A 20,732-nucleotide genomic window follows, 5' to 3' on the forward strand; every position below is an offset into this window, starting at 1 on the left:
TTATGCAATCTAAACGTTATCATTTTGACATGTAATCAACATAAAAATAATAACTGGGGCGCTTTACTTTTTTGTATCTTCTTCAAAATCTAGTGTGGATTTTACACTTATACAGCTTCTCAATTCAAAGCAGCCACATTTCAAGTCCTCAACAGCCAGTTGTAACAAGTGGCTGCCATATTGGACAGTGTAGCTTAGTACGTTATCGGCTATTAGGTGATGACAGATGAGCACATATGCGTGGCTTTGGGCCAGAAGGTCACTCAGGAGTAATGTTAGAACATCATGAAAAGGCACACCCCAGTCCTCCTCATCCCCATCCCCGTCCTACTCCTTCTCATCTTCCTTTTTCAACCTTTTCCTCCAATTCTTTCTTCTCCTTTTCCTCCTGCTCTTTATTTTTCTTCTTACTTGCCATTTCTTTTCTGATCATTTTTCCACACATTTCTCCCTCTACTTTTCCTTCATTAATGCAACAATCTTTCTACAATAAACTTCTGTTTCTGATACTTTCAAATTTACTACACAATGAGAAAGATAGTGTGAAAGGCAAAATTATAATGTAAAAATTTGAGGATTGTGGGAGGTGTACCTCAATAAAAAATACATCTTAAAAGATTTAATGGTTGGTTTCTGGACTTTTAAATATAAACTGCCAGTAGTGCTGACAGAATTGTCTTTGTCACAGGTTGATTTTCATAGGTGGTTAGTACATTGATTCAGAAAAAAAAAAAAAAAGCATTATTAAAGACTTGTTACAGTTACACAGACAAAGCCTTAGAGTTAAATACCAAAAACTCTTATTTTGTTTAACCTTTTGGGTTGTTCATTGTTTTCCTGGCTCATAAATTGGTTCTACTTCTACACCGCTGCCAACTTTAACTATACTCTAACATCTAGAATTTATATTTATGTCTCACAGGTCACAAAGAAGATGTTGACTCTTAAAAGTCATAAATTTTTAAAATATCTCATGGACTAAAATATAAAGTTGAAGTACTTCATATATGGCCTTCCACAAAGTAATTAGAGTTCACATCCTATGAGGGATCTACTTAGGTGCTTTCTAATTCACCAACAGGGATGGATGCAAATGAAAGGCTTGGAACAAAAATAGAAGTACTCTGTAACCACAGCCATTTACCCAGAAGGGAATGTGCAAAGAAATATAAAGAGAGAGTAACATGACAGTTCTCCACATTTGTGTCAAGAAAGCAAATGAGTCCAGGCTCTCAAGTAATTTAACTTGTTGGCTACAATTTATTGTCATTCTCTACTCATTGTCGATTCAAGACTTTCTGGTACGATGGCAAGGAAATATAACCTGTTGTCATTACATCCTTTACAAATTTGCAGAATTTTGGAGGTAAGTACTTTAGAACTATGACCCAATTCTGTCATTTCAGAAATGAGGAAACTAAAATTCAGAGGAGTTTAATGCCTAATCCAAGGTCTTTTAGGAAGTTAGTGGTAGAACCTTGATTAGGACCCAGATCCTCTGAATATTTGCTGGACTCTTTCCTATGCATGCTCGGAAAAATCCAGCAAACATATTTTCCAAGTAGAAGTAAAATTTTTCTGACTTCTATTAGCAACTAAGAATTAGATATTTGGCAAATTTCTTTAGTCATTAACCAATAATCAAATTAAGATTAATCAGAATTTCGCTAGATATTGTACTTGCAAGACAGTGACAAAAGAAAGCCTTAGAGGTCTCCTAATTTCTTAGTAACTTTATAGTATCACAGTTAATAGCACCATTGAGAGAAGGAAGTTATATGACAAGCCATAAATGCTGTGTGAGAAAAATAATACTGTCCTTGAAAGGTTCAATTTCCTTTATCAATTTTTGAAGAAGTAAATTTAATCAAGATGACTATCACAGGAATCCACTGAGCTTTGCACAAATGCCCATTTAAAAATTCGTCAAAATTTCACCTCCACTTTCTTATTTACTGAGCCATGAAGGGACTGTCTCTTAAGGACTGAGCTCACTTGACACTTTAAAACTTAAACAACTAGTCGCATTAATAACACAGTTGCAAATGGTTTCCATTCAAAAAGGTAGACATGTAAATTTGGTACTAACTGGAATTATAATTATTTTTTTTTCTCAGTGCTGTTTTCCAAAAATCTTTGCATTGACCTTTGCTTAGGTTCCCCAAGGATCATCACAGGTATCTCACCAGGTGCCCTGACTACCCAAGAAAGTATCCCTATTGTGATTTGAGAACACCAAAAAATAAGTTCTTCTAAAACATATGTTCCCCCAATGAATTGACCGAATTTCATGATCAACTTTTTGGCTTAGATTTAAAAGCTGTTAATTTGTAAGATATATTAAGCCAATTTTAGGTGTTGGCATCAAGTTTAAATTAGTTTATCAGAGTGGTGATCCAGTCACTTAGCAAGAACTGAAGAAAATTAGAAATGGGACATATATACTACATAGAAGAAAAAGAAAATTGGAATTATTATCAGCATGAGGTATGAAAGAGGAGTCTAATGAGAGAAGTATGAGGCACTGGGTTCTAAGCACTATGGATGATCGAAATCAGAGTGTGTTACCAGACGTATCGAGAGGGAGGAAAACACGTATGAATAATCTCTCTGTTTTTACACTATCACCGTGAATCAACAAGTGCTCTCTCTATGGGTTGTGACTAACTAAAAAGGGCTCTTCAGTCCTATTCTTGAACATAAGATAGGTTCCTCACACGAGTTCATATGTATATTATTTGCTTGAAACATTTGTTCTTTTTTTCACCTTCTAACTTATAGCTTGATAATAAAGTCAGAAGTGGATTTTTCAGGTTAAGACAAGGTACAGTGATAAAATGGATGATTAGGAAGCAGGGTGGAAGAGCACTGTTATGAAATGTACATCTGTTGGGTGCTTAATAATATCTTACATGTATTCAGTGCAGCAAAGCAATTAAACAAAAGAAATATCATTGATACAATGTCACCGGAAGTTGTCATTGTATTTTGGTGTTTACTCAGTTTTCTCAGTCATCTAAAGTAAGATTTTCACTTTATCGTTTGTGAGAAAAATGAGCCAGGTGGTATATGGTAACCTAAAATGTTATTTGATAAAAGTCTAAGGCTGTGCTGTCCAGCATAGTGGTCACTAGGCACATATGGCTTTTCAGCACTCGAAATGGGGCTTGTCTGAATTAAAGTGCGCTTTAAGTGTAAACTATACTCTGGGTTATGAAGACTTAGTAAGAAAAAAAGTAAAAAATATTGCATTCATAACTTTTATATTATATTGAAATGATAATATTCTGTATATGTTGGGTAAAGTCACGTATATTATTACAATAATTTTCACCTTTCTTTTTCCCTTTTTAGTGTTGCTAACTAGAAAATTTTAAATGGCATATGTGGCTTGTATTTGTGGCTGATATTACATTTTTATGACAGAGCTGCTCTAAGGAATTTAACATTATTTAAATGTGATATGCTTGTGAATTGGGCTTGTAGGTTTTTTTTATGTTTCTATAATTATAAATGTTCAAATGCTTTACTTTGAAAGCAGATATATATTTGACATTGAAAAATCATATGTAACTTCCTTCTGTTCTCTTGAGGATTTCTTTGCATGATTTCTTTACATATTTTATTCAGCACAGGTGGGAAATGTTCTGAACTCTTCTGAATAATGCCTGAGGGAAGAGTCACTAAAGGAAAGGGTATCTAGTTTCCTTTAAACAATGAAACCACCTACCCTGACCAGTCTGTAGATAGTTCCATTTAGCAAAGATTTGTCCTGTGTCTGTCAACACTGGCTAACATGTATAAATGAAAATTCGGTCAGAAACACAAGAAACTCAATGAGAACTTGAAAACAAGTTTCAGAAAATGTTAGGTTAAACCATCTACATGATTTCTGGAGAGTACTAATGAACAATTGAAGACAGTGAAATTCAGAAAGCATGGGGATCATATTATTAAACCAGCATTCATTAATTTAAAATAAACTTGAAATTCTTAGGTAGGGGTTGTTGCAGAATAATTCACTTTTGCATGTGAAAAAACATAAATTTTCACATTGCACAATTGTCCACATTTTGAAAGTTACATTTAACATTGAATTTTCAAAGAATTCAGCAATTTACTGTTTAGCACAGGTATCAGTGACAAAATACCATTGGAATGTTTTTTTCTATTTCTGTCACATGTGAGATGAAAGCTTTTCACCACAAAAGGAAAATACATCATCTTTTGAGGTCAGAGTTTTTTGCACTTTGGTTTCAAGCTACTAACTATATATGACATGATGAGGAAATGATACCTTTTAGGGGCAGATCAAATTTAAGTATCAGAGCTGCTTACAAAAATAACTTCAAAAATCAGTTGACGAAAGCATTCTACAGTGGGACTTTGAGTCTTATTTTCTGGTCTGAAGTGTAATTTTAGAAAAGTAGAATATTTTTCGAGGTTACATTTACTAACTTTGCTTTGTATTTACAGAATTTCTAATTTACTAACTCTGCAGCCATATGACTGTGATTCTTGCCATGGCAAGGCTGTCTTATGATGGTTTTTGGTACTAATTTTCAGTCATTACTCTCTCTTGTGTAGTATGTTAACAGGTCTTAAAATTTGAATTTAGAATTCTCTCATGATTAATCTGTTTCTATTAATACAGATCTAAATCTCTGATGTGATAAAAATAATTATTTACTTATGATCTGTCAGGTTTTCTAACATAAATTAATTATGCATGGACCTGGAACTCCAAATCTCTCCTCTCCGTTTAATGTCAGAGTCAGTTTATGCAGGTGCCACTAGGAGGCCAAGTATCAAACTATTTGCTCCATTTATAAAACTGTAAAAAACAAATGATGAGATTTTCAACCTCTCAAATTTTGCCACACATTTTTTCCAACACAAGGACATATTCTTAAGCTGTCTGGGGCTCTCAGTGATGAGCTGTGTTGTTTGCCTGTCCCAACGTACCTGTAGGCAGTCATCTCTCTTCCACTAAATCATTATCCAAAATTGATTCTTTCTGGTTACCAAAATGGCAATAAAAGCACTGAGAATATTGGGGGAGGAATGGGGGTCAAGACCTTAATCTGTGAGGTATCTTGAAGACAAGAATAGTACCTTTCTAAAATCTATCTGCACTTGGGTGCCATGTGGAATGATGTATGATTATTTGATGTAAAACCTGCACATGTTATTATTATACACCCAAAGGACTGAAACAACAGAGTCAACATCTGGGTCTACTACTTAAAAAGCCAAATGAACTAAATAACAAATCACATGTTTCTATCATGAAAACTGCTCTAGTTTAAAGGGAAAAGGTGTTGGAAATAAGTAAAAGCATTTCAAAGTATTTCAGCTTGTTACTAGCACTTTCACATTTCCTCATACCTAAAATTAGTTTTTAGAGTCTTTCCTACTTCTTGTCATAATATCATAACTTACAAACATAAAGAATATGGTGCATCTCAGCAAATACTATTTTGGTATCTATTACCCTTCAATAAGGACTAAGGATAAAAAAAGGGAACAGTTTGTAATTTATTGAAATTGTTTTCTCTTCCTTTTTTCCCCTTGGCCTCACCATTAAAATCAGTGTGGGGAAAAAAAAGCTGGGAAGGATCAGAAGAAAGACAAAAACATTGTTTAGAAAACTTAGACTAAGACTTTTTGAAAAGATTATTTGGTCTAACAAGCATAGAGAAAGCAAAGGAGTAATTCTGTGATAGCCTTCAAGTATAGTACACAAAAAGTTATTTTAAAAAGCTCTTTTCAAAAAAAAAGCTCTTTTCATCTCTTCTGGATGACTTAGGAAAGGTCTGCGTAAAAGTGGGTAATGGATTAGATTTTCCAAGTATTTTCTAGGGAGGTTAGCTCATAACAATGTAGTCTGTTTTAGTCTCTCTCCCCTTGCAGGAAATTAATATAACAGTGTTCAGTGTAAATGGTCATTTAGTAAAGGTTTTTATTATTATGAAACCAATAATTGACATTTTTATAAACTATTCTTTTTTTTTTTTAATAAATTTATTTATTTATTTATTTTTGGCTGCGTTGGGTCTTCGTTGCTACGCGCAGGCTTTCTCTAGTTGTGGCGAGCGGGGGCTACTCTTCGTTGTGGTGCACGGGCTTCTTACTGCGGTGGCTTCTCTTGTTGCGGAGCACGGGCTCTAGGCGCGCGGGTTTCAGTAGTTGTGGTACACGGGCTCAGTAGTTGTGGCTCACGGGCTCTAGAGCGCAGGCTCAGTAGTTGTGGCGCACAGGCTTAGTTGCTCTGCGGCATGTGGGATCTTCCAGGACCAGGGCTCGAACCCGTGTCCCCTGCATTGGCAGGCGGATTCTTAACCACTGTGCCACCAGGGAAGCCCTAAACTATTCTTTTTATTCAAATTTCTGGAAAGCTTTTTCATATTTATAATGTAAGAAATGACTACATTCACCCTGTTTCACTCTTTCATAACTATATCTTTATGAAAAAGATAGCCATTCTTTTAAGTACTTAAAAAGCTGAAGAATAAATCAAGTTAAATCAGGTTTCTCAAATAATTGTCTCTTTTATTTTCCAAGCATTGATTCAAAATTAAACTATGTTAATTTATAGATTATCCTAATTGTGATAGAATTAAGTGAACAATGTTATGTATCATTTCCATTTTGTCATCATATTCAACAACTAAGTTACTGAAATTTTGTATTAAACTTACATGAAAGTGCTAATGAATACACCACTCTTTACAAATACAAGTATAGTCAGTAAAAAGTGGGCTAGGAAAGCCTATAATCCCTACCCCATCTCCCCAAACACACACATACACACACACCCACTTAGTTTTGGAAGAGAGGAGGGAAAAAATCCCCTAAAATGTCCCTGCTTCATCATTTGATAGCAAGCATTGCCTTTCTCTTGAAAGTGTTATTTTTCTGCTCATTGGTTGTGGCTTTGAATGAAGTCCTAGAGGACTGCATCAATTCCCAGCAGGTTGCAAACTGCATCGTACTTTTTTTTTTTTTTTCTCTTGAGAGGTAATATAGTATTTTGAAAAGAAATGAGGTTCCTAAGTCAAATGGATATAGGTTTTCCACCTGCTTCATGTATAATATTGGAAAATAGTTTTAGAGCCTCCATTTTCTTTTAACTGCAGAAGCAGAATGACTTTGTTCTAATCCCCATCAGATACAAGCGCTCAGAAGTAAAATGCCCTTTACAGTGTCCAGCTCACTAAATTGTGGTGATGATAGTCATAATAATAGTAGTAGTTGTAGTTGTGACTGTACTTTTGTGACTGTAGTCATCTTACAGCCCCACAGTCCCACTTTAATTAAATCAATTCAAGGATATAAAGAGGCAGCCAGGTTAGGGGAGACAGGATTCAAAGTCAGGTTTATCTCACCACAATCTGTGCTGTTAAACATACACCATATTGTTGAGGTATTTTGGATTTTAGATTCTCTAAATCCTGGCACTATGCATAGAGGCACTTCATTCTTAATGGGACAGTTTTTCCAAATTATATTTTTAAATAGTTTTGATGTTTGTTTTTTGAAAACATGCTGGTATGTTACCTAAAAGGCACATTTTATCCTTAGTATATTGATTTGTATGTATTTAAACATTAGGACATCATTTCAGTGACTTAGCTACCTGACCATCTGGCTGATTTTTCAACTTCTTTTAGGTATTTCTGGTTTCTTTGTTCTATGCATTTGGTTTAAGGTAAAAGCCTATTCTCCATGAATTATATTTCTCAAGTATAGTAACTACATGGGTTATTTCTGTGCCTCTTTTAAATTGCTATTATTATTGCTAATAAAGATAATCTTAATGTCTTAACTAATGATTTGTACTCTTTTACATCTAAAATTTAGTCTAAACTATTAATTTCATAAATTGTAGAAATAGAATATTGCTGTATAATTTATAATCACATCACATTCAATAGGAGTAATTATTTAGGAATGTAAATTCAACCAGACCTGTTACTTAATATTTATTTTTAGCCTGAGCTATGCATTTATTTCTAATTAGGAAAAGGTTATTTTTCTACCTCAGGGAGATTTAAACCCTAAAAGACAAATTGGAAAAAAAAAAAAAAGCACTGAAGTGTGATTCATTTTTCTTAGTACTACATATACTTAAAAGCACTGAAGAGGGTTCCCTTTTCTCCACACCCTCTCTTGGACTGTTAGTGGGAATGTAAATTGATACAGCCAGTATGGAGAACAGTATGGAGGTTCCTTAAAAAACTAAAAATAGAACTGCCATATGACCCCGCAATCCCACTCGTGGGCATATACCCTGAGAAAACCATAATTCAAAATGACACATGTACTCCAATGTTCATTGCAGCACTATTTACAATAGCCAGGACATGGAAACAACGGAAATGTCCAATGATAGATGAATGGATAAAGAAGATGTGGTACATATATACAGTGGAATATTACTCAGCCATAAAAAGGAACGAAATTGGGTCATTTGTAGAGATGTGGATGGACCTAGAGTCTGTCATACAGAGTGAAGTTAATCCAGAAGGAGAAAAACAAATATCGTATATTAATGCATAAATGTGGAATGTAGAAAAATGGTACAGATGAACCTATTTGTAGGGCAGGAATAGAGATGTAGGCATAGAGAACGGACATATGGACATGGGGGAGAAGGGGAGGGTGGGACGAGTTGGGAGATTAGGTTTGACATAAATACACTACCATGTGTAAAACAGATAGCTAGTGGGAACCTGCCATATAGCACAGGGAGCTCACCTCGGTGCTCTGTGACGACCTAGATGGGTAGGATGGGGGTGGGGTGGGAGGGAGGTCCAAGAGGGAGGGGATATAGGTGTACATATAGCTGATTCACTTCATTGTACAGCAGAAAGTAACACAACATTGTAAAGCAATTTTACTCCAATAAAAAAAAAAAAAGCACTGAAGATCTCAGAACACTACTTAAAATTATATTATTTATCGGGACATGCAGGACTATTTACTAGTTGTACATTATGTTTATTAGATAAGAAGTATTGTGATTCTATGGCCTGTGGTAGTGGAACCTGCTAGGCTTTCAGAGTCCACGGCCAGCAGACGCAGCTTGGGTGTCCACACTGGACTCCTTTGTTTCCGCCCATTTTCCCCAAGGGTTTCCAGCCTCTTCCCTCAACTAGCCATCTCATACCTTTTCAGCATATCCTTATCATCTTTAATTTAACTAGAGTATGTTTTGGTTGTTTGCAACCCAGAACGCAGGTGATTGTAACAAGTATTGCCATTCCAATTTATAGATGAAGAAATTGAGCCTTACTGAGTAAATAACTTGCTTGAATTGTAGTTATATAGAAAATCCAAATCTAGACCCCATAACTTCTACTTAAGGATTGGTTTCTTTCACAGCACACTGTTTTCCCAGTTGCCTTCAGTGGCCTCTGCAGATAATGAGATGTGGTTCCCCCTCTATGCCTCCTTGATTGAGTGCTTAATCCTATTTCCTGTTTTAATGCTTATCTGCTTAATGTCAAATGTGCCTGTCTTCCACACTAAACCGTTGAGCATCTGGAAGACAAGGATCGTATTATAGTCATCATTTTCTCTCAGACGTATACTGGAGTGCTTGGGTGCACAGTCAGTACTAAATAAAGATTTTAATGAATGAGTGAGCAAATATGTGCATAAATTATTCAATTAACTGAAAACACCAATATGGGTTTGAAGTTGATGCTAAGAGCGTAACATTGATTTTTAAAAAACACCAGTGTGCCGTTTACCAATCAAAAATTTAAACTATTTTTTTCATAAAAGTAATTTGCTTTGACTATATAAGGATGTTCACAGAGTAAGCATATATCCCATGTTACTGTTTGCCAGGCTCTTATGACAGAGATAAATAGGAATTAGTCTCCTCTTTTAGAAGTCTCACAGACTGATGGGGGAAACAAATGATTCTGTAGCTCAGATCATGGAGCTGTGGGAAAAAGAGCTGTGGTAATCTGAAGAATGATTCGAGCAGCAGGCCCACCGTCAGCAGTCATGGGAACCACTGAACTGGCATGGAGACGCAGCTCTAGGCAGGACGCTGTGCACGTCAAGGAAAACAGCCAGAGCCCTTTGAAAGCTTGAGAAAAGCACAATGTGCTTTGCCTTTCCAGAATGTTATAAGATTTGCTTAAAAACTATGTTACCCATACTCCTATTCAGACATAATTATTTTTAAAAAGATTATAATCAAGGCTTGTTATAAAAAATTTTTGATTAATTTGAAACTGCTATGTGTCATATGAAACTAACAGCTAAGACTATATTTTGATTTGGCACTAAGGTGAAATGAAGATAGATCTGTATCTTTGTTTAAGCATTAAAGCCCCATACAATAGAAGCAACAAATAAACACCTATATACAAACATAAAAGGATATAAAATGATATATATGTATGTATATATAAAATACATATATATGGATAAACCAGGATACACATTTGTTAATAAAATTTCCATTCTTTACAAATCATGCACACCAGTGGGAGAAATATTTAACTTCATATGTTTTGTATCATTTGCAGACAATTACTACGGTACCCCAAAGCCTCCAGCAGAACCAGCACCATTGTTACTAAATGTAACAGACCAGATACTTCCTGGAGCCACTCCAAGCACTGAAGGAAAACGAAAAAGGAATAAATCAGTGAGCAACATGGAGAAAGCAAGCATAGAGCCTCCGGAGGAGGAAGAGGAAGAGAGGCCTGTGGTCAATGGAAATGGAGTAGTAGTAACACCAGGTTAGTCTTTTACGTTTGTTATAGGTGCATCAGCTCTTCTAGATGTAGCTGAATATATATTTTATCCCTGTGTTCAAATGTATATTTTTTTCACATATATATGTTCAGGTGTGTGTGTATATATATATACGTAATGATTGTAGTTATCTTCAGGGAGACAAGATTATGATATCAAATGGAAAGGACATGATTCTTGTATCCAATTTATTAGTTTTAATTTTGACATATCAAGGAATCCATTCAACTTCTTCAATTTCTGGTTTCACTTATACAATATTAATGGCAATATAGTGAGTGGTTTAAATCTTAGAAGGTGTTATAGTCATGAATATGATTGTGTGACATTGCAAAATTTTTGTTAATTAATATTAGATATAATCTATCCTTAGAAATCTTACTATACTTCCAGCTCTGTGAATAGAGGTTGTGTTATGTGATTTAGTTAATGGTGTCAGTGAATACAGTCCACAGAATAACCATAGCTACATAATGCCCATGTATTTATCCCCCCATCCTTACCACCCAGTCTGACAGTTTGGAGAAAGCATCTTCACAAGTGACATTGTGAAGGTAATTACCCTTGAACAAGGGAAGGACTTGTTATCCTTTTAATTTATCATCTGTCATATCACATATATAAAAAAAGTATTAGATATAAAGTATGTTTGTGCAAGGTATGGATTTGCCATTTTCTTATACTTACTAATATAGTGCCAAAATTTTTATTTATAAAATAGATTTTTTTAAATAATCTTATTCATAATTAAACATTACCAGAGCTAAACTATGGCATTCTCTTTGCCTATAATCTTGGAATAAGTTTCCAAAGTTTTGTTTTAGGTATTTTTTAATAATGACATATCATTATTTTAATGGGCATTGAAAATCAAAGGGCTGTGTTAAAACTGTTGAAAAAATATTAGCACATGTACCTTGCATACATATTATTCTTAAGATATTTCCTATAACTACTTTGATGTCTGTACTTTTACTTATCACTGTACTGCTTCTATAGTGACATAGTGTTTGAATTTTCACACTCAATTATTTTTATCAAAGAAAAGCTTCATAAGCCTATTTTTTTTACCTTCCTTTTCCATGATACCTGTAAAAATGTTCTTCATTAAACATAAGGAGACCAAAATTCAGTATGTGTCAATCAAGGTGTAAAACCTTAAAAAGTGGTTCCCTCTTGGTTACTCAGAGGAGGGTAACTTCCTCTATTAATATATTGGTTAAAAACTTATTCTCTGACCCTAGCAATCGTTGATTTCTGGGTACAAATGCTAAAAATCACTATGGGTGCATAATGTAACTTGTTTACTATAATATGATCTGGTAATTATCAAGCAATTAGATACCTTCTCTTTTTTGATTCTGAAATGTCTCTGTCAAAATATTTACTTTTCATCATGTAATGGATTTAAATTAAGTTGATAGGACATCGTTTTCTTAGCTGATCTTTTATGTGAGAAGCAAAACAATTCAGCTAAATGGAAGCAAGTAATCACAAAAGAAGTAGAAGTTGGGTGTCAAAGAGCAGTTATAGAATTTCTTACTGGTTAACACCTTATAGTTAAAAATGTAAAATATATGGCCTTGATTAGGCCCAAATCATTGATTTGTATTTCATTTCTACGCTGTATAGGGCAAATCAAATGAAGCATTCTTGACCAACAGATTCTTAGACTAAAAATTTGTTTAACTGGGGGGCACAGTGGATCTGGAAAGCTCCATTCCCTTCTACTCATACCTTAGACATGAAGAATGGGGTATTTTTATGTCTAGGAAGTTTTTAAGGCTCCAGGGAAAATGGACTGGTTTGAACTCTTCTTTACCAGCCCTAGCCATGTGACTGTCTCTGGACTTCTGAGGCTGACAATGATAGAGAACAACTGTGCAGGACAGCTTTGGGATATCTGGATAGTAAACAGATGCCACAAACATGGTTTTGTGAGCCTGGCTTGGCAAGTGTTCTTATACTACTTTTTCTTTCTTATTATGGGACATGAGAGATGTATAAATTAGGCATCTCCTCACCCAGTGTTCAAAGATGGAGGAAACAGCCCCAAACCAGAAAATTGGTCCATCATCCCTTACTAGAAATCTTTTGACGAGTCCCATTTTAGAAATGTCATTGTTTTTCTTTATGTTTATCCAAGAGAAGCTTTAGGATAAAACTTTTTCTTTGCCCCCCTCTTATATACATTTATCCAACTCTTCACCATTTGAACCTCATCACATTTTTTCTACCACAGGGTCTTTGTCCTGCCTTTGTCTTCTTCTCATACACATTTGTTGGATACAGGACACTTCAAACAATACTGACAAAATTGTTGCTTAAATTTTAGTTAACACTGCCCTGTAAGAGCCTGTAATAGTAATTAATATCAGACATCAGTTTAGAGCATAAATAATAAAGTGAGGCACATTTGGAAAGGGAGAAAAGCTTACTGAGGTAATTTCATTCCATTCCAAGTAATATTGATGATAATGATAATAAACAATATTAAATAATTAACTTCTTTTGGATCTTACCATGTGCTAGGAACTCCTTAACCTCATTATGTGTATTAGTTCATTTAATTCTCCTATCAGACCTATTAGTTAGGTACTATTTTACAGATGAGGACACTGAGGTACACTACAGTTAAATAATTTGCCCAGTAACTGGAAATAGGAAATATTACATAGGAAATCTGGATCCAGAACACATGATCTTAGTTGCTTTACTATCCTGAGTCTTATATCACCAAATAGAAACATAAACATATTTCTTAGCAGTTTGTAGACACATGACCACTATTTTACTTGTACATGTTTAAACATGGAATTATAAATTTTTACCTACCAAAGACTTCTTATTTCTTTCATTTCTGGAAATCATGTGCAAGTGAACTTATTTCCTTCTGTGGATATAAAAGATTCCTAGTTTTTTATAGTATTCTGTGTGTATATAAGTACCAAGCCTACCAGTCTTTAACTCCTTATATACTTTACGAAAATGAACTATTTTCTCTATGTAAATGAAGGTTTTAGAGTCCTCAATTTACCCATTACTCATTTTCTTTATCTTTTTCTCCTTTGAACTGTAGTTTATCGAATTATGTATTCCTTTTTCTTTCAGACCATATCTATGTAAAGCCAGTGATCACTTATAAATAGGTAATTTCTCCACGAAGTTCTACTAATGTTATCAACGAATATATTTTATTCTAGGATCTCTCTTTTTACTCAAAATTACATTACAGAAATGTTTCTTTCTCTGATATACGTCACTTTGGTGATGGAAATTAGTGTAGTTCTACCCTTAGAAATGTAGTTTTATCATTCTAAATAACAAAAATTACAAGAATAAAAATAAAATAAATAATGGCAACATCCCTTTAATGAATGCATACAATGTGCTAGGCATATAGGACATATATTATCTCTAGTCCCATAATCACAGTATATTTGCTCAACAAATGAGATGCTGAAATTTACCTTAAGGTACTTAACTAAGATAATGGTAGCAGAGTTGAAATCTGGACCCAGGAAAACCTGAACTCATCCTTTTCCGCCATATTTCCCTGGGTTGTTAACTATGCTGAGGACAAAGAGACTTCTGACCTCCATAAGGTAAATCACAATCCTGCAGTTCAGTGTATTTCATCTACGTTGTATTCCATTATAGTTGTCCTTCACGGGGTTCATGGAAGTGATATTAGCTCTAATTCTTGCAAGGATGATATATCCTTACATCATCTTAGCGAATTTGCCTTTAAACTGATATTTAAAATTCATATTCTCAGGAAACCTTCCCTTTGACATCAACCTCACCTTATGTGCAGACATCTTTATCTTGTTAGAGGTGATATCCAGCCCTGTGGCTTCAAATACTGTAGATTTACCTGCAACCTTCACTTCTCTCCTGTGTTCCAGGGCCATATTTCTAATTACCGCCCACTGGACTGCCCCCACCCCAAGCATTTCTTCAGCAACTTAAATGCAACATTCCACTTAAACTCTTCTCCCATAAAACAAACAAGCAAACCAACTTATAGAGTCCCTTACTGGATTTCTCTAATTCTGCTTTTGACCCAGATAGCTCAGAGTTTGATGCTTTTCTCCCCCCCAGGCTGGATACACATTATTAGGTATAAAAGATCACTGTACCTTTAGCTTTTATCTCTTCCTTCCTAATACCACTGCCCCATCCTACATCACTCCCTCATCCCCCCATTTGTGGATCACAGTCCCCTAACTGACCTCCATTCCTCCAGGCTCCATTCCTGTCAAATTCCCTGTCACTCTTCGATCAATTAAAAGGTTCTTGAACCAGCATTTGGTCACGTAACTATCCTTCTCAAAACTTGGATGAGTTTCTATTTCTACTGCTTCATACTCTTTGGGCAACTGCCAGGTCCTCTCACACTTGACTGCAACACCTCTGTTATCTTTGGTTCCCATTATTCCCCGACTCTCTTCTCTCGTCTACATTCCCATGCACATAAAACACCTTCACCTGTCTGGCAAGCCTTTTCCACATTTGAACCTGCTACTCTTTTATTCACAATTCAATCAAAATTTTTATATTCTCTTGAAATCACTTGTTGACTCTCGTAGTGAGAAGTTGACACTGTTCATCTCTGAATTTTTGAAGTACAACTTACGCTTCTCATTCATTTAGGAGGTATTGGTTAGGCTGGTCCTTGCAGGTAACTTTTCATAATGTGCATGTCTGTCATCCCCTCATAAATTGTAAACATTACCAGGACAAGGACTATTTCTACCTTTTTGTATACCTGTCTTGGTGATTAGTATATATCATTAAATAGTTTAATTTCTTAGTAAATATTTATTTTTCAGTCAACCAAACCTCTTGAGAATGTCAAAACTTTACTATATCAACATGATTAGATTTATTTCATGCTCATTTTACACTCTTCAGTGTTTTCAACATGCAGTGTTTCTAAGTTTGAAAGATATGAAATTCCTAATCTTATATTTCTTCAAAAGTTGTTTAATAACAAAAGAAAAAAGTATATTTTAAGAGATGTATTCTTAGAGATGAGAATTATTAAATCTCTCTAACTGTGAAAATGACCCAAATAGATAGGTGGTTAATAGATCAGTAGATAAATTTTTTTTTCAGCTGAACTTTTCTGAACAAAAACAAATCCTGTAAACCATAGTAATTGGGTTAGGCTTTCTTGGATTTCTTTTATTTCATGAATTATCTGCTAAACTTTTCCGGAAAGTAATTCACTATTATATTGTAGCTTCCCCTCACCAGCTATTAGTAAGCCTAGTGCAAAGAATTAGAAATGCACATATATTTTAAAGGCAGCTAAGTCTCTCTGTTAATACACACACATACACAATGCAAGGAGGAACAGGGCCCGTGAGAGCTACCTTCGCCAACAAAGGGAATACAGTATGTGTACACAGAGCTGCCTTCTCCAGGCCCCCAAGCCTGCAATTAGTGCAAATGAACTGCGTCTCCCAGAGAGCAAACAGAGTGTCCCTTATGTGATCACCAAGTGTCCTCAGCAATGATCTCAGTTCACCATTAGGGACCCGCATCCAGGTCCTGCGCCACTTGGCACGCTGACTGTGCATGCACCATCAGTCCTGGTTCTGTGAATGAGGTCCTGTCACTGTCAAAAGAATTATGTCCTCCGTAGTGAATCTCGCTGTTTTCCTGTGAATAATGGTGCACTCTGAAACCACCCCAACGCCTAACCCCTGCTTATTTTGTGTGGGTTCACAGAGACTGCGATGTGTGTATCCACTCAGATCTTTATCTCTCTCTTTTTTTTTTTTTTTTTTTGAGGGGGGAGGCTTAATTTTATTATTTTGTTCCCAAACAGTATTGGTTTTATCTCTTCACTGGAGGTGCAAATTTCTGGGGCTATTTTAAGTTAACCTTCTAAAATTAGATATTCCATTTATAAATGAGGCGCATTTGATCTTTTCTTAAAAGGATCATTTGAAAGTTAAAACTGCCCTAATTGTAAAATGCTCTGAGTATCCAGGTGTGATTATAGAATAACAAGATAATCACTTTAGAGTCTGTAGCCATGAACTTTAGTAGTAACTTTAACTATACCATTGGGGAAAAAAATGAAATCATGATTAATTTCAGGGATGTCTTTTTAAATCAAGGCAGACTCACTTTGTGATAAATCTGAGAGTGAAGCACTATTTGAACCTCTTTGTGCCCTCAGATTGATTCAACATTTTTGGAATCTTGCATTCAACCTTTTGTAGAGAGTTTTTTTCTGCTTCTCTGAGTGTTTATATGATGTATATGAGAGAGAGATTTATACATGAAGGAGGAAGGCACAACAAGAACAAACAGAGTCACACTGGGGTTTGTAGAGCACATACAGAAATGTTTGTGTCTTCAGGTTCTCCAGGCATTGTTAGAGTTTAAGCTTATTTCTAGTCATGGCCATCCATTCTCTCTAGGTCTGATATTCACCCTGTAGCCCATTTTCTTATCACATATTTCTCCTAATGGATGTGATTATAATTTCAGTGTGAAATCTTAGCTACTTTATTGTCAGACAAATTGCTCAAGTTATTTCTGGCTGAGGGCTGGTCTTTGGCTCTGAAGAGGGAAGGTCTCTGGATAAGGTCTCTCTGGGCACTCAGAGATAAGGGGATAGCACCTTTATCTTTTACTTCCTAATTGACTTCTTGCTCTCATCAAAAAATACCTTGACTCCAATTTGGCCCCAAAGAATGACACTTGAATGATCAAGATCAATGTTGAATAAAGCCTTCTTCCTTTTCTCTTTCAGCCCCTTTGATGTTCCTAAAACTTCAGAAGGTGATGTTATGTTTCATGTAGTACTAATCTCCTGAATTTTTTCAGAATTTTGAAAGCAAGATCTAAGAATTATTGTTCATACATGTCCTATATTTCATTTCATACCTTGCTTTGGTCTTTGAATATTTTCAATACTTGTTATCAGTTTCTCTCAGCCCCAAGTTAGTTGAAGATTTGGGGAACTTGTTTCTATATGATAAATATCTTCAGAATTCATTACATTATGAAAACCACATAGCACATACAATTTCAAAGATGTGAGGATTCATTTTATTGCCATTACTCCAGTCTGCTTTTATTTATTTTTTTAGCAGATCTTTATTGTAGTATAATTGCTTCACAATGCTGTTGGTTTCTGTTGTATGCCAAAGTGAATCAGCCATATGCATACGCATGTCCCCATATCCCCTCCCTCTTGAGCCTCCCTCCCACCCTCCCGATCCCACCCCTCTAGTTCATCGCAAAGAACCGAGCTGATCTCCCTGTGCTATGCAGCTGCTTCCCACTAGCCAACTATTTTACATTCGGTAGTGTATATATGTCAATGCTACTCTCACTTCGCCTCAGCTTCCCCCTCCCACCCTGTGTCCTCAAGTCCATTCTCTATGTCTACATCTTCATTCCTGCCCTGCAACTAGGTTCATCAGTACCACTTTTTTTTTTTTTTTAGGTTCCATTTATATGCGTTAGAATACAGTATTTGTTTCTCTCTTTCTGACTTACTTCACTCTGTATCAGTCTGCTTTTATTAAAATGTTAAAAATTAAATGGAAGAAAATATGCTAATTAAGGCAGCACTTCTTCTCCCCTGTCAATGGAAAATAATTCCCTCTACTAATCTTTTTTTTTTTTTTAAGTATTTGTTCATTTATTTATTTATGTCTGTGTTGGGTCTTCGTTTCTGTGCGAGGGCTTTCTCTAGTTGTGGCAAGCGGGGGCCACTCTTCATCGCGGTGCGCGGGCCTCTCACTATCGCGGCCTCTCTTGTTGTGGAGCACAGGCTCCAGACGCGCAGGCTCAGTAGTTGTGGCTCACGGGCCTAGTTGCTCCGCGGCATGTGGGATCTTCCCAGACCAGGGCTCAGAACCCGTGTCCCCTGCATTGGCAGGCAGATTCTCAACCACTGCGCCACCAGGGAAGCCCTCTACTAATCTTTTTAGTAATTCTTTCCAATTTAGTTTTTTATGTCTCAGGATTTCTTTCCTGTCATCTTCCACTCATAGACCTTGAATTTTTCTATTCTCATAATTCCTCATATTGTTCTTTTAATATTCCAAAGAACTTGTAACCAATTGTGGGTTTTAGATAAAGATGAAAATAATTTTGAGGTATTGAATATGCTTTCTTAGTAATTCATATTTCCCTGGCTAGCCTCCTAAATAGATGAGATCCAATTTGGTTACAAATATTACAGATAAAAAGTAATCTCTTTACAGGATTGGGAATTCCTGCTCTCTCAATTGATATATCATCTCCAAAATCAGCAGCATAGTTAATCATTACCCTAACTTTCCCTAATTCTAATATTTTGTTCTAGACTTGTGTTTCTTTCATGATCTCAAATATTAAAAGGAAACATTAGTTAACATCTCAGGAAAAAAAAATTATATATATATTTTTATTTTCCACAGTGTTTAAGGGCCACCCCTCCTCATTCTCATACTGTATATAAAAAGAAATCATAGTGCATTTTTTTAGAACTTAGAAAAACTTCAGGAGAAGTAAGGAGTCAGAAAATACCAACTACAAGTCAGTTATCAGCGTGCATAGAAACATCTCAGAAGGAGCAGAAAATATAATCGTCTTTGCTAACTGGATTGCTAGAGCAGTGGGAGTAGAAGCAGGGGGGAATCTACTTTGCACTGTATTTCTTCTTTGTACTTTTGGATTTTGTCCAAGTGTATGTTTTACTACATCAAAAAAAAGTAATTATATTTTTTCTAAGTGATGAGCAAATATTCACTAATCACTAAGATGCAGATATTTTGGCACCCATAGTATAATTCTTCTTCTCATTTGAGAAGGTTAGGAAAAGCAAGGAGAATTGATAAGAACACTCTCTGAGCAGTGACCTACGATGTTGACTTCTTCCAGTCAACTGGCTACATAGCATGCAGGTGGCCACTGCGTGACAGCTTCCTTTCTGAAGGCAGAATGTCCTCAATTGTCACTATAGAATATGATCTATAGTATGGCCATATCAAAAATCAGTTACAATTATATTTTTCTCCTGTCCAAGATCAAGCCTGAAGTATTGATTCATTTACAAGAGCCTAAAGTTCAAATTCCAAGAAATTCAGCTTCTAGTAGTGAAGCAAACAGCAGCTGTGACAGCCTCCACTCCTTCCCACCTCTGACTACAATACAGTAAGACTTTATATCAACCTGACAAACATACTTTTTGATGAGATTGTTGAGTTTGCAAGAAAGCAAAGGAAATCTTCAAGCCCCACCACTTCCACCACCATGGTCACTACTACAAATGAGCAGAAACAAGAGTGTGGAGCAGTCTATTGTTAGACTTGAAAGCCAAGCTTGCCCTGACACTATATGAGGAGACTAAGCTTTGGGCTAATATAAAATCGGGGAGCTATGTCTCTGATTCTGATTTAAATCAGTACCCTCAAAGGTACTGGAGTGATTGCAAGTTCATAGCTCAGTAGTAGGCCCTGGAATCCAGCAAAATCAAATGCAGAACTCTGTAGGAAAACATACAGAACTTAGAAAAAATGTGTGGTTTCTGAGGATTATTTTCCCTCCTTTAAATCACTTAACACCACAGCATGTTTCAACTGAGGAAAAAAAACTCAACTTCTGCAAAGACCTTTTAAAGAAGAAATGTTAGCTTTGTGTGTATCTTTTTTTTTTTTCTTTAGAAATTGCACTGTTTTTTGAAAACACCTAATATCTTTCTTTTTTTATTAGTTATCCTTTTTATACATATTAATGTATACATGTCAATCCCAATCTCCCAATTCATCCCACCACCCCCACCCCCACTCCACTTTCCCCCCTTGGTGTCCTACATTTGTTCTCTACATCTGTGTCTCTATTTCTGCCTTTCAAACCAGTTCATCTGTACCATTTTTCTAGATTCCACGTATATGGTTAATATACGATATTTGTTTTTCTCTTTCTGGCTTACT

At 35.6% G+C, this 20,732-nt stretch overlaps 1 protein-coding gene across 11 annotated transcripts in view; it reads left to right on the top strand.

Moving 5' to 3' along the window:
- The window catches only part of MAGI2 (membrane associated guanylate kinase, WW and PDZ domain containing 2), a 1,337,104-nt gene that overhangs the window by 826,239 nt on the left and 490,133 nt on the right, over positions 1-20,732 (top strand). For all 11 annotated transcript variants that reach the window (XR_009505080.1, XM_059934073.1, XM_059934076.1 and 8 more), the window contains exon 4: positions 10,551-10,766. Coding sequence is in view for 10 of the 11 variants with exons in the window: in XM_059934073.1 (XP_059790056.1) it covers positions 10,551-10,766 (216 nt within the window). In the remaining variant the exon portion in view is untranslated. The remainder of the gene's footprint in view (positions 1-10,550; positions 10,767-20,732) is intronic.

Source organism: Balaenoptera ricei, chromosome 9, assembly GCF_028023285.1.
Source record: "Balaenoptera ricei isolate mBalRic1 chromosome 9, mBalRic1.hap2, whole genome shotgun sequence".
Lineage (NCBI taxonomy): Eukaryota > Metazoa > Chordata > Mammalia > Artiodactyla > Balaenopteridae > Balaenoptera > Balaenoptera ricei.